At 31.0% G+C, this 19,494-nt stretch overlaps 2 protein-coding genes across 13 annotated transcripts; both read left to right on the top strand.

The window, feature by feature from the left end:
- The first annotated feature begins 683 nt into the window (after positions 1-683).
- Positions 684-6,536, top strand: LOC107922714 (uncharacterized). Of its 11 annotated transcripts, none has more exons than XR_005927290.1 (6): positions 685-1,306; positions 1,401-1,465; positions 1,537-1,643; positions 1,726-2,075; positions 2,174-2,301; positions 6,247-6,536. XR_005927290.1 is itself a non-coding variant. In XM_016852859.2 (5 exons), exons 3-5 carry the CDS (start codon positions 1,987-1,989, stop codon positions 6,379-6,381), a joined length of 357 nt encoding a protein of 118 aa, XP_016708348.1. In that variant the 5' UTR covers positions 684-1,306; positions 1,401-1,465; positions 1,599-1,986; the 3' UTR covers positions 6,382-6,536. The 11 variants fall into 11 exon arrangements, 7 of the variants coding, with proteins under 7 accessions (XP_016708348.1, XP_016708346.1, XP_016708349.1 ...); XR_005927288.1 differs by having other exon boundaries at positions 6,242-6,536; XM_016852859.2 differs by having other exon boundaries at positions 684-1,306; positions 1,599-2,075; positions 6,242-6,536.
- A 3,256-nt stretch (positions 6,537-9,792) lies between these two features.
- LOC121229506 (probable L-ascorbate peroxidase 6, chloroplastic/mitochondrial) lies at positions 9,793-14,305 on the top strand. Of its 2 annotated transcripts, XM_041114062.1 has the most exons (12): positions 9,793-10,124; positions 10,219-10,365; positions 10,747-10,867; positions 10,950-11,050; positions 11,137-11,224; positions 12,022-12,089; positions 12,176-12,262; positions 12,744-12,818; positions 12,899-12,976; positions 13,056-13,160; positions 13,738-13,801; positions 13,986-14,305. In XM_041114062.1, the coding sequence occupies exons 1-11, from the start codon at positions 9,864-9,866 to the stop codon at positions 13,768-13,770; spliced, it is 1,164 nt and encodes a 387-aa protein (XP_040969996.1). In that variant the 5' UTR covers positions 9,793-9,863; the 3' UTR covers positions 13,771-13,801; positions 13,986-14,305. The 2 variants fall into 2 exon arrangements, with proteins under 2 accessions (XP_040969996.1, XP_040969997.1); XM_041114063.1 differs by lacking the exon at positions 13,738-13,801.
- The last annotated feature ends 5,189 nt before the right edge of the window (positions 14,306-19,494 follow it).

Genomic DNA, 19,494 nt, shown 5'->3' with positions numbered 1-19,494 from the left:
AAATTGCTACATGTCTATTTTCTTAAAATATTTATTTTCAACAATTTAGTATATTTTTATAGAATACTTATCAACCCTTTAATCTTACTTGTAAAATTTAAAAATTTTACTGGTAATATACCAAATATTTTCTCTTAAAATATAATTAATTCTTTTTTATGAAATTAAAAGTTCACAATTAAAAACCATAAAAATTATTATAAATTTATTTTTTAAAAATAGTTTAGTAAATATATCGTAGTGAAGTGAAACATGTTTTACTTAAACTTGACTCTAAATTTTTTTAAACAAAAATTGATCTGTCATACCTTGTAACCTAAAAATAAGGTTACGATAAAATTTTAGGTATTTGATATTATTTTGTTGAATTTGAATATTGTGATTTAAATAATAAAATGATTATTTATGATGGATTAAGTAAATTTGGCTCAAACAATAAACGTAATTAGTGTAACTCAAACTTAAGCCACACATGAGGTGGTGAACACCTTTGACCATCAAGCCATCACATGAGTTTAATTTGATTTTAGTTTTTTTTTTGAGACAAATACTCCGATTGGGCTTTAATTTATTGAAAACAAGGTATATACACAATCCAAATAAACAAATAAACAATCGGACCATAAAACTTTTGGCCCAAACTCCACTAATTAAAGAATATTCTAGAAACTAAACAAATGCCAGCCCTTTCACCCAATCAGAGAGTTCTGTGTACGTCTCATCCTTTCATCTGTCTTTTCATTTTGGAAACGTTCCAGAGTTTCAAGGAAATTTGTTGCCTCATGACTTTTGATTTACTTTTGTTCTTTCCTTTTCCATTTCATATCCTTCCGTCCTCTCCTGAACCTTATTCTCTGTTACTTTAACTTCAGCAAAAACTCTTTGAAGATGACTCATAGCCGATTAGAGATGTCGTTTCCAGCCCCGATCAACTTCTGCTTCAGTAACAACCTGTCCATTTTTAGATGTGTCGTTGCCAGCCCCGATTAGAGTTGTCGTTGCATGCCCGTGGTTAACATCTGTATGCCTGTCCATTTTCAGCCCTTCTGATGCCTGGTTATGTGCTTTCGCATTTTCTGTTCTCTTTACATGTTGGAACTGACATTCAAGAAACATTGTTCTTCGTTCTTTTATGTCAAAAATGAAAGGCCCTATTTCCGATCTGTCTCTATTTTGATTCTGTATCTTCTTTATCACTGTCAAAGAGTCACCTTCAATGATAACATGAGTTAAGCCTAGTTCTCTGCCTATATTAACTGCCTGTAAACATGCAATGGCTTCAGCTGCAAAACTAGAGGAAATGTTGGTATGTATTTGCTTTTTTGATACTGTAACTGCTCCTTTGGGGTTCCTGACTATTATTCTTGAACATGACTTTTTCTCCTTTTTATCAAAAGCAGCGTCGAAGTTGATCTTGAAGAAACCTTGTGGCGGAGGCCTCCATGCCTTGAAATTCCGATCCGAGGTGAGTTTCTTTCTTTCAATAACTTTTAGTTCTTATGTACTTCTGGATGAAATTTGTTGTTTCTGCTCCAGAACGCTTCTGACTTTCGTGGACCTATTTATTCCTAGCTGACCAGATAGCCCATATGGCGCAGATAAAAATTCGGACTACTTCTGGTTTATTGTTTAACACCGTCCAGGTAAACCATTCCATATATTCGGACTGTAAAATGTTCTGGGGCCATGTAAACTCTAACTCTGCCTATGTTTCTTTGCTGACAGCACAATCGTGAAAAAGATGGTTTCTATTTTCCTGCCCTTGCATGCACCTCTGATAAATGTCGTTATTAGTTACTCGCTTTGTTTTTAAGTTTGCTAGGGTAGGAAGATAATTAAAAGTGGATCTCCAAGCTGTAATTCTAATTTTTAAAGGGAGGTCACTTGTCCAGATTTTTTTGTAGAAGTTATTATTCGCACTTTGGTTGTAATTTCCATTACTTTGTAAGAGAATTTTGTACCCACTACGTACCGTATATTCGCCAGATGCCTCGCCTCTCCAACACAGAAAGTCCTCGTGAAGAGAACGGGCCAATGGGATTAATAAAATCTGTTGTGCAATCTCTGCCGAAAAGGTAGTATGAATCAGCTCCGACTTCCATGTTCTATTTCTATGTTCGATAAATTCTGAAACTTTAGTAACCTCTTGCCTATTGCCTGTTTTCTGAACCAGCAAACCATTAGCATTCGGAACCCAAGCATCTTCTTCAATTTTGATGTTACTTCCATCACCAACCCTCCAGCTTAGACCTGAGAGCAGTAGCCCTTTGGCTGCCCATATACTTTTCCAAGTATATGATGGTGAGTTTCCTAACTCCGACCTTAAGAAATCAGAGTTTTGATAGTACTTTGCTTTTAATGTTCTCTCCAAAAGGGACATCAGATTATCAATTAATCTCCACCCTTGTTTTGCAATGAGGGCCAAATTGAATTTCGCTAAATTACGATAACCAAGTCCACCCTCATCTTTTAATTCACATAATTTGTGTCAAGATCACCAATAAATTCCGCGTTTACCTTTCCCCTTTTGCCACCAGAAGTTGGCCATCAATTGTTCCATTTCGTAGCACGTAGTCATTGGTAATAAGAAACAGGACATTGTGTATGTGGGAATTGGCTGTAAAATAGCTTTAATGAACACCTCTTTCCCTCCTTAAGATAACAAACGAGTACTCCAATTGTCTATTCTCATCTTTATACGGTCTTTTAAATGTTGAAAAGCCCCACGTTTTCTTCGGCCCACCATATTTGGTAAACCCAAGTAGTTTTCACAGTTATTGGACCTTTTAACTCCCAGTCGGTTTGATATATTCGCTCGAACTATCTCTAAAGTATTTGAGCTAAAAAACATCGCTGATTTTTCATAATTAATGCATTGACCGGAACATTCCTCGTACTCTTGTAGGATTTGTTCAAATGTTGTAATTCCTCTCTCTGTTGCTTCCCCAAATAGAATGCAATCATCAGCAAATAACAAGTGAGAGATCTGAGGTCCTCGTCTGCTTGCTTTGATCCCTTTTAGTCTTCCTTCCTCAGCTGCTAGCCTTAGTAGTGTAGAAAGTCCTTCCGCTACATATGAGAAATAACAAAGGGCTAAGTGGATCGCCTTGGCGTAGTCCTCTTTCAGGGTTAAATACCATTCCTGGGACGCCATTTAAAATCACCGAATATGTGACCGTATTAATACACTGTATAATTCTCGCAACCCATTCTTCATCAAAACCCATCTTAATCATCATTTGTTTCAGAAACCCCCATTCCACCCTATCGTATGCCTTAGTCATATCAATCTTAGAGGCCATGAACCCTTTTTTTCCCACTCTTTTGTTCCGGAGAGTATGTAAGATTTCATATGCAATGAGAACATTATCAGTAATAAGCCTTCCAGGGACAAACACACTTTGGGCTGGATCAATACAATAATCAAGAACCTTTTGGAGTCTTTACTATCATTTTTTAGATTATTTTGTAAAACATCGAACATAGGCAGATAGGTTTAAAATTTATGGGGCTATTCGGGTGAGCCGATTTTGGAATTAATACTAGATTCATATGGTTTAAAGGTTGCAAAGACATACCTTTATTTAGGACTTCTAAGCAAAACTCACAAATCTCCTTGCCCACAATAAACCAAAATTTCTGAAAGAAAATAGCTGGGAAGTCATCAGGCCTAGAGGCTTTTGTCGGCCCTATACTCTTAAGCGCTTCAACGATCTCTTCCTCCTTATAATCTGCTACTAATATTCGATTCATATCCTCATTGACACATTTTTTAACCCCTGATAAGAGATGGTTTGTGTTGCCAACCCTTTTGATTTAAAGAGCTCCATAAAATAATCTTTAACGATGGTCTCCATATCCTCTCTTTCTGTCTTAAGGATTTCATTCTTGTCTTCTAATCCCCGGATACGATTCATCTTCTGTCTTTGCGTGGCTTTACTATGAAAAAACATTGTATTTTTATCACCCTCACGCAACCAATTGGCTCTGGCCCGTTGTTCCCAATACAATTCCTCATTTTTCATTTCCCAATTAAGCTCCAGCTTTACATCAAAGATTTCTGCTATCACATCGTCGTCCCGATCCATACTATCAAGTTGAACCAGTCAATCTCGAAGGTTCTTCATTTTCCTATCTTTTGTGTACTTGATACTGCGTCTCCATTTTTGTAGGCCAGCTCGAAGATTTTCCAATTTAGCAAAAGCATCACCTGATTTCTCATCCCATAGTTGCCTAATAACATCAGCACAATTTGGTTCCATAAGCCACCAAGACTCAAACTTAAAGCGGTTTCTCCCATCATGTGCACTATTTATCTCTGTTTTGATTAGAATCGGACAATGGTCAGAGAATAAATGTGGAAGATTTTGTACCTCGTAATTACTAAACAAGTTGAGCCAAGCATTATTTGCCACTCCCCGGTCTAGCTGTTCTTGAATATTTGTGTTCTGGAAATTGCCTCTCCCATGTGTACTTCTGGCCCGTATAACCCAAATCAACTAATTCACAATCTGTTAAGACCTTTCGAAAAGCCTCTATCTGCCTTTCATTTCTTGTTGCGCCTCCTGTTTTTTCATAAGCATACATAATCTCGTTGAAATCACTGCATACACACCATGCTCCTGAATTTGTTTCTCGTAGCCTTCGAAGAAGATTCCAAGATTCCTACCTATCTGAGACTCGTGGATTCCCATAAAATCCGGTGAACCTCTATTTGTTTGAGTTATCTTCATCAGAGACTTCAGCATCAACATGAGATTCTGAATAACTAAGAACATTAACCAAGTAATTTTCATTCCATGATAGGCAAATTCCACCACGTGTACCCGTTGCTGATAAGTCTATCCCGTTCTGAAAACCACATTTTCTCCTGACTAGTTTCATGCGTCTATGATCCAATTTTGTCTCCATTATGCAGACTAGTTGGGGTTTGTAGAGTTTCAACGTGTGTTGAAATCTCCTAATAGTCCGGGGATTCCCCAGTCCCCGAACATTCCAATTTAGGAGTTTCATGGTTTCCGGTCGGCTTGCCCATTGGCAGCCGCCAATATAACTTTTGTCAGTTCTGAACTAACGTGGGAAACAGTCTGCTTACAATCAGAATTGACATAACCATCCTCCCTATCCTTATTTGCCTTTGCTTTTTTAACCGGACTTTCATTAGTGGGATATGTCACATTCTCAACTAGGCCTTCGTGATTAAACTTGTATTTACCCAAGATCTTTTCTGACATATTTACATCAAAGTTCTCCTTCCTGTCCAATCTACGCCAGCTGCTTCTGTCATATCTCGGTTGTTGCGTTGCTTCCCATTCTTCATAATTTTTAATCTCCACTTCATCTATTTGATTTTCTATCATGCTACTTTGGTTTTTCTGTAACTTTTCCTCCACAGTGGTCATACACTTTCCAAGACTATCAATACCATCATTAAATTTGTTATTTTCCTCCCCATCACCTGCTACCAGAACATTTGCGTTTTTTTTTGAAACTTTTGTCATCTTCATATCTATCTGTATCTCCGGCATCAATGAATTTGTATAGCACTTACTGTTACTATCCGGTTCTTCCATGCCTGTATAGTTACACTGTATCATTGTTTTCTTTTTCGGGGACCCGAGCCATATGCTTTCTTTTCCTTTGATAGAAGATTCAGCTTTGAGCGCTATTGAATAAGGTAAGTCATCCTCTGTCTTTACTCTTTCTTCAGACGAAATACTCATGTAGTCTTTAACCCCATGCCCTATCCGACCACACCCAAAACAGAACTTTGGTAGGGTTTCGTATTTGAAAGGAAGCCAGGTTTTTCCTTGATTATTTGGAGAGACAAACAGACCTCTCCGTAGTGGTTTCTGAACATCTAAATTGACCTTAAGCCGACAAAAATCCCCTTTAATCTCTGATCGTATCACACCCCCAAACGTGGATCCCACCGCATGCATCAGATCCTTTTTGTCGCATTCTGGAGGACATGGCCCTATTTTTATCCAAAAAGGGGAAAAAATCAGTCGAATCTTGCCTCGCTCCAGTGGTTCCTTTAATCAATCAAAAATTACTAGTTGTTTTCGAAAAAGCCATAGGCGGCCTTCCATGATACGCTCCAAGTCATCCTCGTCTTCAAAAACTATTGAAAACAGGTTCTGCCCCACAATATTAATCTCGAATTACTTTCTAGTTTTCCATACACTTCTTAATTGTGCTCTCAAACTATATTGGTTATATGATTTCTTTTTCCAAACAGTGCAGATCAGCGTTGGATTTTCTGCTGGAGTTACTAGCGAACTCTTTACTGTTAACTGGATCAGTTCTTCTTCAAGGAGAATTAATTTCTTTTCTGTTTCCATACCCTCAAGTTACCACTCGTCCGCTGCCCAACCATAGTAATCGTTATTTCTTTGGGATGCTCAGAGAGCACTCTTGACTTTTTAGGGTTTTTAGGTGGAATTTGTTTTTAAATTCATTTTGATTTTAGTTTTTATATTGTTAGATAGTTGAATAAGTTATTCATTTATAAATTAAATGTCTATTACTATAAAGATGTTCTTATATAAAATATATTATAATAAAATTTGAATTCAAATACTATAAGTTTTAGAACTTTACTATAATCACTCTGATTAATACCTCATTTAATTTTTATATAAAATTTATAAATATAATTATTACATATTTTTACTCATTTTATGATCTAATTATTAATAATTTTTTTTACTCATTATTAAAGATAATGTTTAGAACTATTTATAATTCCTTCATAATTTATAATTAAGACTAGGGGTGTCCAAAATTAGAGTAAAATCGAAAAAATTCAGTTAACCGAATTAATTAGGTCGGGGGTCGGTTAATAATTTTTTGAGTTTTCGGTTAACGGTTAATTCGGTTTGAAACCGGTCGGTTAACCAAATTTTTCGGTTTAACCGAAAAAATTAATAAACAAAATTATAATATATAAATAACACACTATTCACTCAAACCCAAACCAACATAAACCCAAATACCCAATCTAATATATATTAACCCAAGCACCCAACCCAATCCAATCATAAAAATTACAAATACTTTAATAAATAAAAATAAAATCTAAAATCTAAAACTAAAACTAAAAATAAAAATAAAAAACATATAATTTTATACAAATAATTCGGTTAATTTTATACTTATTTTAACCAAAAATTAAAAAATATATAATTTTCGGTTAATTCGGTTAACCAACCGAATTAACCGAAAAAATTTTGGTTCGGTTAATTTTTTTAAAAAAAATTTCGGTTCGGTTAACGGTTAAGAATTTTGAAGGGTCGGTTAATTTGGTTAATGTTATTTCGGGTAGGCTAACCGGTCAATTAACAGACTAAACACTCCTAATTAATAAGATAATAAACTTCACCGCACTCAAATACATGCCCTCCTACGTTGACAATAATATTTATATCAATTAAGTTAATATTCAATTCACAATTTATTTTATTCTTTGCTGGGAGAAAACGAAACAAATACTTTTACTTTTGATATCCTGCTCATGCAAAGAGATCATGGTTATTGACAGGTACTACATAATTTCCCATTCTATTTTGTGTATATATATATATTTTAAATTATTAAAACTAAAATTTAGCATTTTAATTTATAATATTATAATATAATATATTTAATTTATTTAGATTATTCTTTATTATTTTACAAAATAATTGCTCACTACAAAAATATAAATTATTTTCCTAATTTTAGTTTTATATTTTAAAAAAAGCATTTCTTTTTCAAACAAACTTGAGATGTAGAAGGGTAATGTTCAAGCACGAAGTCAAAATTTTTTTTTGGTGGACAGAATTAAATTGTATATTTTTTAGGATAGTAAAAATATAATTTTATTATTTTAATAGTCAATTTTTTATAATTTTAAATTATTAAATTAAATTTTATCATTTTTAAGAGGATTAAAATGTAAATTTATCATTACTAATTTAAAATTTTATAAACTGTAAACAAGTAAAAATATAAAAGTTTCTATTATAAAAAAGACCGAAGCCCTGCCAACCCCTGAATTTACCAGTAATAATATCATAATATATATTATTTTCAATTGAGCTGATGACCGATGATCTCTCCTATCTAGTGCCCCATATTTTGAACATAACATATAAAATAATTTGATTACCACCAAACACCAATAACTATAATTTGTGTGAACAAGTCGTTCTTAACATTTTTTAGTGTCTTAGTTGAAATAATAAATTAAGGTTCCTTTTAAAAAATATATAAAATAAAAAAATATATTAATAATAAAATAGTAAAATTGAACCTTCATATTTTCTATGTTAAAAACAGAAAAAAAAAAAGTTTTGGGTCCATGCGGTGACACTCCCAAACTAGTACAGGACCTGCCTCAGAATGAAGGACAAAAAAATAAAAATAAAAGTTTGCCAATTTCAATTTTGCTACAAGTTACCTCTTCTTTACAAAATGTCGGTTTCTAGAAGCCGTAAAAAGGATGGGGAAAGAAAAAAAACCATAATCGATCGAAACAATAATCACCACAATTTTTCTTACAAATAATACAGTTAAAAAAGAAGCTGCAGGTTTACCAGTGGTCGGAGAAACGATTTTGGAGAGACATATCAAACTACTTCCATGAAACAATTGTTTTTTTAAATTTTACTTTCTAATAATTTATTTATTTAAAATCATTTAAGTCGATTAAAATGATGATTTGATTAATTAGACTTCACAGTAAAATTTGATTATTAAAAATTAAGATATATGGTTTTTAAATTTTAACAATATATATATCTCACTCTGTAAAATATATATATTAAAGGAAAAAGTAAACCATTTAAATAATCGCTCTAAAAATATTTTATCATTGTTTTGAGCACGTAGAATTTTTTTATCTAATATAACATCGTCATTAATAAATATTTTTGTTTTGGTCATCATTCTATTAAAATCTAAACGAAAAGTTGACTACAATAAAATACCATGTATTGTTGACTTTTTTTCAATTATATAAATAATTAAACCTTTCAAAATTAATTGTAAATCTCTATTATCTTCCTTAACCTCAAAACTAAACCTTAGCCAAAATAATTGAACCCTAAATCCCATTATCATCCTTAAAACTCAAAATTATTGAACCTTAAAAATTCTATTAACATCCATAACCTTAAAATTAGACCTTAAACCTAAAATTATTGAACCCTGAATTTCCCTTATTATTGCATTTCATTAATACCCAAACAAATAGTTGGGTTGTTAAGAAAAATCAAAGGAATGGAGAGGGAAAGGAAGAAAGAACATATAATATGGGGTATTGGCATGGGGTTTACAATTTATTGATTTTGGGATTTAGGATTTGATATTAGTGGTAGAAATGGTAACAAGAGTTTAAGGTTTAATATTTTTGGGTTGATTTTGAGTTTAGAGACAGTAATGAGATTTATAATTATTTTTTGAAATATTTAATTATATAGAAAGTTGATAGAGCGTGACATTTTAATTAGTTTTTCGTTTAGATTTTTTCGGAACAGTGACCAAAATAGAAATACTTACTTACAATAATACTAATTTTGACAAAAAATAATTTTAAAATAACCAAAACAAATAATAAAGTAGTTTTAAAATGACTATCTAGAATGAAAATCCAAGTCTACGGTGTGAAAAGAACAAACTAAAAAGCATATTTCAGTTTTCGACGGAGCCAAAATCCCCAAATCCATAGCTTATAATTAATTTATATTATTAATATGCGGCTGTCGGGTATTATATAAAGGCACAGACCAAAACCAGGGTTTCTAAACAAAACATAAGCGAGGCGTGCGTTCGACATTGGCCCAAAAAAAAAAGTCCAAAACAATTGGAGACAGCGAGACATGGCAGATCCAGTAGTAGCATCACACCTGAGCTTAGTGCTCAAAGCTCCCCCCACTATTTCTTCGCCTTCCCATTCTTTACCGCAACAACACTCAAAGCCAATGGCTTCCTCTCTCAACAGCGCCGCCTCTTTGCGTCTCTTCGTTTCTTCATCTTCTTCCTCTTCCTCCGCCGCCGCTAGACTTTGTCTCCGTTCCACTTCCCTTTCTTTCTCTTCTTCTCTCAAATCCCTCGCTTTCTCTCCTCTTTCTCGCCACAAGGTTCTACCTTTTTTTCCTTTCTGTTTCTCTTTTGGATTTAGGTATGCTTTCTTTTTGTTTCTTTACTAATCTTGTTTTTTTATTGATGAAACAGAGGGGATCGGCTGTCAGTATGTCGAGTACCGGAGGGTTTAGCTCTGTAGCCAGTCCGAAATGCGCTGCTTCGGATCCTGATCAGTTGAAGAGTGCTAGAGAAGATATCAAGGAGCTTCTCAAATCCAAATTCTGCCATCCTATTCTGGTATGGACACTGCTTCGCTTTGTTTATTGTTGAATATATGAAATAAATGCTTATTTGAAAATTTTTAACATGAAAGAATCGCTTCGTGGTTCATTATGAAGACATATTTTATTTTAATGAAGTTTATTTCATACTTGATGTAAGGAAGTACCATATGATAAAAATGGTAAACAACATGCTAATTTTTTGTTAAATGAGTTCTCACGTTTTAATTTCCTATGGAAAGACTGGAGTTTCAGAGGGGAACAAAGGGGCCTAAATTCCATATATTTCCCTTTTTCTGTTTCCTTCCTATTTTATGAATATTTTGTTCACGAATTGAGAAAACAAAAATACAAGCTTACTTCCATACGTTGTAATAATATGATATAATTTCTATAGGTTCGTCTAGGGTGGCACGATGCTGGTACCTACAACAAGAACATTGAGGAATGGCCACGAAGGGGTGGGGCCAATGGAAGTCTTAGGTTTGAAGTCGAGCTGAAACATGCAGCTAATGCTGGTAAGATATACTTTTCTACTTATAAAGCAATTAGCTTACTTGGTATTTGCTATTGCTGTTGTCTTATAAGTTTATGTTTCAGGTCTTGTCAATGCATTGAATCTTATTCAGCATATCAAGGACAAGTACTCTGGTGTAACTTATGCGGATTTGTTCCAGTTGGCTAGTGCGACTGCTATTGAGGTCATGCTTGCTATTATTGTGCAAACCAGTATCTTTTTGTTATTGATTACGTAGTTATTGTACTGAGAATCAAGTTGAAATTGCAGGAGGCTGGGGGACCCAAAATTCCAATGAAATATGGAAGAGTTGATGTCTCTGGTCCTAATGAGTGTCCTGAAGAGGGCAGGCTACCTGGTAAATGAAACTTATATTGGTGCATGATTTTCTTATGTCAATGTAAATTGTGGGAAGATCATGGTGCTTATGATTTCTTAAGTTAAGAAATATAACTAGAGATGCGAGACACGTAATCCATTGATGGGAGATGAGCTGCTACTTCTTGAATGCTTACACCATCATTTGAACATCATGTGCTTAAGCGCAACTAGTTTTCTAGATTCCTAGGCAGCTCATTGCATTATTGTGAAATCTGTCATTGTTAGCATTTAATGTATCTTCATATGAAAAAAAAAAAAAAAAAGGCTGTACTTGGTGTTCATGATCAACTGCATAGACCATAGACCAGCCAGTCAGCTTGGTTGAATCTGAAACCCGTGGCTTCTCTGGTCTGGCAACCATATAAGAACCAGCTGATAGTCGATCAAGTGAAAAACCGGTTCAACCAGATTGAACTGGTAAAAACATTTATATATTTCAAAATTTTATTCGTAATGGAGTTGAACCTTTAAGCTCTTTTATATATATATATAACATTAAGTATTTTTTACTTTTAAAAGCTATATGTATTTAGTTTACATTAAATTATTATTAAAAAGTCAAGAAATATCAAACCAGTTTGTCCAACAGGTTGTAACGGAAACTGGAGGTCTAACATGTTTGTCCTATGGTCCAATTTTCAAACATTGCTTTTAGCGGATCTCCAATTAATTTGGGGCCTGTCTTGCCTTCTTTTTCCCTCATTGCTATCGAGACATTATCTTCTATTTATGTTTAGAGACCACTAACTGTTATAGAATTTCTCTGATGCTTAGCTGCTGGACCCCCTTCGCCTGCCGATCATCTGCGAGAGGTTTTCTACCGAATGGGATTGAATGACAAGGTAAACTTAATTGGAAGATATCCTTAGTTATTTGTCTTTATCATGGAGTACACAATGATATTTATCATCTTCCTTTTGATATGTAGGAAATAGTTGCATTATCTGGTGCACACACGCTTGGGAGGTCCAGACCAGAACGTAGTGGTTGGGGTAAACCAGAAACCAAGTATACGGTATTTAAGCAACCTCTTGATACTAGATAGAAAAGTCTTTTTGTCTGACCCCCAGAAGAATGAAAATTTCAGTGGCTGAAAGTGCTCCAAACTAATAAACTTGGGCATATCCGCGTATATTTGTCCATTTTACTTCTAGGGTATATTGCCTTTAGATGCGACTTGCAAGCATGAGTTTACAGTGTCAAAAGTTGCAAATTGATATCTTGAGTATTGTTTGTCCTTCTCTTCCTTGGAGTAAACTGATTGTCTTCCTGATACAATTTATTGTCAACTGTTTTTATTCCTGTTTTCCTGATTTTTAATAAGCAACTTAAACATCTTGTTCGTGGTTGCTGAATTTGCCGGGGGTATCATATATATTAATGTCCTCACAATGACTAGGATAATCTGTTTCCTTGAGTGTAACGTGAATGTGGCTATGGTTGTACCCGTGACAGCAAGCAAGGATTTAAATAGGATTTTCGTTCTTGAATTACAGAAAGATGGACCAGGAGCACCAGGAGGACAATCCTGGACAGTGCAATGGTTGAAGTTTGACAATTCATACTTCAAGGTTTGAAATTGAAGTCACTTTGTCTTTTCGAGTAAGAAGAGATGTAAGGGCGTCTGATTCTCTTTTACCCATACATACAGGATATCAAAGCTAAAAGAGATGAAGATCTGCTTGTGTTGCCAACTGATGCTGTTCTTTTTGAAGATCCCTCTTTCAAGGTAAATAAATCGAAATTCAATTTAAGCCTGTAAGAATATATATAATCACAGTTTTGGCTGAGCATTACTCTGTTTGCAGGTATATGCTGAGAAATATGCTGAAGATCAAGAGACATTCTTCAAGGATTATGCAGAAGCCCATGCCAAACTTAGCAACCTTGGGGCCAAATTTAACCCTCCAGAGGTAGGTTTGTGAAGAATAGTTGCATGCTTGTTTAACTTTCATGAATAACAACGTAATTAGTAAAGTTGCTACTTTGCTAGGCTTTAATTCCTGTTATTATTAACTCTTCTTTTTTTAAGATGGTGCATGGGGTAAAACATATACTTGTCAGTCGAATAGAATATCGATGATTTGTTCGATTCATTTATCAAGTTGGAACTTACGTTAGTTGAACTGATATAAATCGGATTCAATTGGTAAATAATGGGTTAAACCGGTTAAATCGAAAACCAGATTTCTGATTAGTTCGAACTCTAGTGTTTTAAAATTAGAATTGAGAAGGGGTTGAATTTGAACATTTTGGGAAGATCATTGTCATCTAGACTTGCTTTTTAAGCACTCCTTTGAAATTTTTTTTATAGGATTATCTCTCCACGCTCATGTTTAATATGTATTTAACTCAAGTTTCATACACAATTATATATGATAGAAATGGTAAATAGAATTTTAAAAAATCTTTTTATTAAGTTAAATTAGAAAAATAACTCATTTCTTCTTCATCATAATATATCTAAAATTGATTACATTTGATGATCAGGGCATTGTTTTAGATGATGGTGCTGCACCATAAAAGTTGGCCGCCAAGTGCTCTGACATGAAAGGTTATAACCATGAATATCTTATATTATCTTCATCATATATCTATAGCTACTGATTTCTAAAATTGATTGCATTTTCTATGTCAATACCCCCCCCTCCCCCATGATTGAAGCAGTCTTCTGAAGGAGATTTATACATGTGCAAACTGTTCATCTTGTCTGTCTTTTTCCCACGATTTTATTGCAGGATTAAAAAGAAAGACAAGTTTCTTGGTTATTGAAGTGGGGTCGTGTGTTATAATAATACAAGGTCACATGTTACAACTTTTTTCGAAGTCCAAAACTGAAAGAGGAAAGAGAAAATAAAATTCAATTCGAGTGCTTTTGAATTGAAGAGAGAGAAGCAGAAGATTGGAGTAGTAGAGGAAGTATTTGTTGAAGCCCCGATGAGGCTCTACCGACCAACTATTGGTTATTATATTTTGACATTTCTTCTTGCTTCTTATTATCATTGTCAGCAGTGTTTGAAACTGAACTCATTTAATGGTAGGAGCATTTTGTTTTTAATTTCCTTTTTTGCTCTCGTGCTGCTTGTCTAATATCTATTTGGACGTTTGTTGAAATTGGTTCATGAGCATCTAATGTTATTTCTCCCAGAGGTACGGTCATAATGCTCTGGTTTTTATATATATTATTTAAGGGTTTAATTGTGTAATAATATATTAATTTTTAAAACTTACTTAAAAAATATTATAATTTTTACTATTAATTTAATCATTTCAATCAATGCACTATTTGATTTTTTATATTATTAATAAAGGACCTAGATTTGAGTGTATTAAAGTGTATTATTTTTTTATTTATGAGTTGGGGATTGGTTATGAATAGTTTTAAGTATTGCATAAAAAAAAAGTTAAATATGATTAGAATTTATAACGAGACTGTTTTAAAAAAAATTATAAATTTTTTATCTTCTTTTTATTTATGGTCTTTTTAAGTTTTTGGCTAATTTTTTTAAAAAATTATTTGCTTTATATATAAATGGTTAAATATAATTTAGAAATGAAATTTGGTTAAATTTTCAAATCATTATGATTGTTTTGAACAAAAATAAATTAAGTACATATAACTATTATTCCAATCAAAATTAAAACTGAACATTTTTTTAGAGTTCTATTATCACAAAATAAAGTACAATAAAAACACAAATATATTTAGAAAATTATAATATAAAATTAAATTAATAAAATGAGAGAAAAAATAATACATCATAATGATGCATGATGAAATTTAAATTTAGATATTCAAACAAGTCAATATCCTCATTTACAAAGATGCAAGCAAAACATTTTTTTATGTGTTATAATTTTAAGAAAATGAGTAAAATAAAATAATTTTAAACATAGTATAAAAACAACAAATAAATACAAATTTAATAACCATTTTTTTCTTTTTTAAGAAAGCACATTTTACAAATAAAGATATAAATATAATGCAAGTAAATATAATATAATTAGAAATACGAAAAAACGGTCCAACTTTTTCTAAAATATTTTTTAACATCACAGACCCATGAAAAATAATATAAGTGTTGATCATATCTATTATATTTATCTATGCTATATTATTAAGAGTACAAAATTCTAACTCAATTATAAAATTATTAAAATTTCATGTATTTTACAATATATATATACATTTTAATAATAATTATATTTTTATATTTTGATAAATCTAGAAAAAAGACACATAATAAAAATTATAAAATTTAAACCTAAAACATTATAATCTCCATTATCTCAATTTTACCATATCAATTAAAATTATATTTAATTTTTATATCGTTTTTTATAAAATTATTACAGATTTTTTCCACTTAGACTAAAAAAAAAAAAGCACAATCGCGATGTGAACTGAGGGTGGAAACCGACAGTCAAATCTAAGTGAGATTAAAATATTGTATTAATTAAAACACAACAAAACATTTTTTTTTAAAAAAACATAATATATTATAAAAAAATTATGTTATTTGTCGTGGAAAACATGTAAATGAAGAGGAGGAACTTAAAACATAATTTCTTTATTTATTCTTAAAAAAAACACGTTATTGACTAAAAGATACAAACATAAGATTCAAAACAATAGAACAGTCTTAGGACAAAAAAACATGTTCAAGAAGTCGACAAATATAAAGATGACCCGACCCGACCCAACCCAACAACACCAACCCCACCCTCTCTGTTTTTTCTTTGGACCATCAGAAAAGAAACAAGAATCCTTCAAAAGTTTTGTTTCCTTTAGAGAAAAATACGTTGTTATTTTTCGTGTTTTGACCTGACTATTTTCTATTGATCTCTCCCCCGGGATTGATTGATTGAAAAAACACTGTAAAAAGATTACAAGAGAGAGAGAGAGCAAAAGATGATGGATTACATTACAGTGCAGTGTGCCCCCATTTCAGCATGCACATGGACTGTTCAGTTAATAATTCACTCTCATGCAATTGCCATCATTTCCACTTCTTCTTCCTTTTGCTTTTCTTTAATGGACACCTTTTTTTTTTTTTTTACATTATTTGTTCACTTTTCACCTTCTTTATCGCAAAAATTCTTAGGTTACATATGCAGGAAAAAAAAGAAAAAAAAGGTTAATTGACTAAATAGATTGGTTTTTTTTAAAATTTATCGAAATAAATTAATTTTAAAGAAAATGTAAAAAAATTCATCCAGGCGCACTTTTTGCATAGTTAGCAAGAAAGCTCTTTCAATTGACATGTTAAGAAAAATATATCTAACTGAACATGTTTTCTTTAGATAAGTTTTCAATTGGATGCACTTTTTCAACATATCAACAGAAAGCTAGCTCAACTGTAGGAGCTTTCACACACATTCTCTTTTTAAAAATAATTTATTTTTTCAAATTTTCAAAAAAAAAACTAATTTATTTAACCAATTAACAAATTCTTTCTGTATATATGGCGTATGTAACCAAAACCTTTATCTATTTTGTTTGCTGATTAGTTTCTAGACCTTTAGAATATTCGTTAACATTAATTAATAATTTTTTATTCATTAACACTAATCAAATCTCATTTTCTTTTTTTTCCAACTCTCTTATCTTTAAACTTTGAAAAATATCCCATTGGAAATTATTAAAACGTATTCTTTTTATTAAGTTTAGATTCGATCAAATCGAGCAAAAATTTTTTAAGTTGATGAGTCTTATTTTATTATCTTAACTCGATTTGAATTTTTTTCTAATCAAATCGAGTGAAATAAAATCTGAGTTGAGTGAAATTGTTTGAGTTAAATTAAAAAATTAAACATGTCAAACTAAAATTTTATTACAATATAACTAATTCTATATCAGAGCACATAAATTCGAAACTATATATATTTAAAAACTTTTTCAAAACAAAATAATAATAAAAATAAAATACTTTAGTACCATAAACTAAATCATTAATTAACTTATTTAGGTCCCAATATTATTATTTTATAAAATCTTAAAATTTCAACTTTCTTTATATATTCTTTAGGATTTTTTAAAATTATTATAATTTTTTAAAATAAATAAGTTTTGAAATTTTTATAAATATTTTAAATATTAAAAATTATTTTAATATTTTTTTTATAATTTTTGTTGAGAGAGATCAATTTATTTATTATTTTCAAAATTGGCAGGGACCAAATGAGTATTTACACCAATCTATTATTTCAATTATTCGAATGGTAAAATTTAAATCGAAACTTGAATTACTTATTCGAGTTGACTCGAATAACTCAATTCGATTAACTCGAAATTCAAATTTTTTCCAATCGAATTGAGTTTTGCTCACGTCCACTTTTTATAAAAATAAATTATATTATTATAAGAGATTTTAATTTTTAATAAATTATTAAATTTAAATAGTTAAAATTTTAATTTATATATAAACCATTTCATTAGATAAAATATATCCTTTATTAATTATTTAGTATATTCAAAATTATTTAAAATTTAAGACCATGCATCTTATATATTTAAATAAAAACCCACTCATTGAATCAATAACAAAAACCTTCATTTTTTAAAAAGAATTACAAATTCATTTTTTTTAATTAGGGTCATTAATGCATTGATATGATGATGACATTTAGCAATCCAAAGCTAATCTCTTTTTTTAAGGAGTATGGAGTAAAGGAACAGTGCAACAATTAGTTGAAAACAGATCCTACATATATCAAATTTGGATTAAAACAATTTTAATGGATTAATAGCCAAAAAAAAATAGTACAAAAGTGGCTGGCTATGAATATTTTGGTTAGGGCAATTTTTTATTTTTTTTAATTTAAGGTATTTCGATTTGAATTCAAATATTTTTAAGGTATTTTCGGATAAACGTTTATTTTTAGTGTGGTAGGTTTAATTTTCTTTTTATCTTACGTTATAATATTTAATCTTATCGCCATAACTATTTTTACACTAATCGTAGATAAACTCATCGTCAATCTAAAGAGACCTTATTAAGAGCATCCATGGTGATTTGGACAAACTTTATGTTATTTAGTGTGAGCTTGTTTGATTGTTTTTATACGCTCTTTACCCTATGCTTTTTTTTAAATAAAGTTGAATAAAATATAGATTATTATTTGATATAATTGAATTTAAGTTATGCTCTCTTACTTGTCGATGGATATTGATCTATTGTACTGATCATCAGATCATCACTAGGAGCTTATTTGTCCCACTTTAAAAAAACAATTTAAGAGCTCCGTGACTTAAATAAAAATTTTAGAGACCCTTCTCAACACTTAACTAGGATGATAAATGCTCTTTAACGCACTTAAACACATATCTTCCTATACTAGTAACAGTTCTAATGTCAACCGAACTAAAATTCAGTTGGCATTACATATGTTTTTTTTTAATTGTATGCTAAATTAGTTTCACCTAAATAATTTCATCAATTATGAATATTTGGTAGTTTAAAATAAAGTTTTTTTAAACTGTTTTTTATATAATACGTAGAACTATCCATAATCTCTCTCAATCCTTAAATACAAGGATAAATATGTTTTTGTGTACACGAACTCACGTCCTTTTATACTAACAATAATACCAATCGAATTAAGATTCAGTCGTCCTTTTTAACTGTTAAAGCGACATAAGTGATTAATAGAAAATATTTTACTAAAAAATGTTTTTTACTAACTTTGTTCTAAAATTTGGCCATTTGGTCTCATTATATTAAATCCTAATAATATTTTATAAACACAAGCTTAACAATATTTTATTTTTTCTATTATTTTGCTCCATTTTATTGCCCAAGAGCTAAAATGCATTTTTCAGTAAAATCAAAACCATACATTTCAAAGGTGCTCTATGCACGGTACTAATGCATGTCTGCATAAACTCTGCTTGGATCAAAATACAAATCTCAAATTTTACTCAATTTTATCTACATATAAATTTAAGCATATATAATATATATTTTTTTTAATATTTACGTTATAATATAATATATTTATTTTTTCACATCATACTATTTACATAATAAATAAAACAAAAAAAATAATTCAATAAAATATTTGAATATGACTATTAAATATTAAATTAGGTGCATGGTGTACAATAATAAAAATCAAAAAGAGTTTAAATATTATTATCTATAAATAAAAAAAATTAAAAAATACTTTTTTCTGTTAAAGGGATAAACATTAACCGATTTAATTATTACTCAATTTCTTTTTAAACATTAATCTCATTATAAATTC

This window comes from Gossypium hirsutum, chromosome A05, assembly GCF_007990345.1.
Source record: "Gossypium hirsutum isolate 1008001.06 chromosome A05, Gossypium_hirsutum_v2.1, whole genome shotgun sequence".
Classification (NCBI taxonomy): domain Eukaryota; kingdom Viridiplantae; phylum Streptophyta; class Magnoliopsida; order Malvales; family Malvaceae; genus Gossypium; species Gossypium hirsutum.
Note: the sequence above shows the minus strand (reverse complement) of the source record. Positions and strands in the feature narration are given on the sequence as shown.

What these genes read in the sequence shown, in the direction of transcription:
- LOC121229506 (XM_041114062.1), top strand. Translation starts at nt 9,864, where the DNA reads ATGGCAGATCCAGTAGTAGCATCACACCTGAGCTTAGTGCTCAAAGCT. An exon ending in CTAGTGCGACTGCTATTGAG is followed by an intron (nt 11,051 to 11,136) that starts GTCATGCTTGCT and finishes TTGAAATTGCAG; the next exon opens with GAGGCTGGGGGACCCAAAAT. An exon ending in TTGACAATTCATACTTCAAG is followed by an intron (nt 12,819 to 12,898) that starts GTTTGAAATTGA and finishes CCATACATACAG; the next exon opens with GATATCAAAGCTAAAAGAGA.
- LOC107922714 (XM_016852859.2), top strand. Translation starts at nt 1,987, where the DNA reads ATGCCTCGCCTCTCCAACACAGAAAGTCCTCGTGAAGAGAACGGGCCA. An exon ending in GTGCAATCTCTGCCGAAAAG is followed by an intron (nt 2,076 to 2,173) that starts GTAGTATGAATC and finishes TTTCTGAACCAG; the next exon opens with CAAACCATTAGCATTCGGAA. An exon ending in ACTTTTCCAAGTATATGATG is followed by an intron (nt 2,302 to 6,241) that starts GTGAGTTTCCTA and finishes TTTTCCAAACAG; the next exon opens with TGCAGATCAGCGTTGGATTT.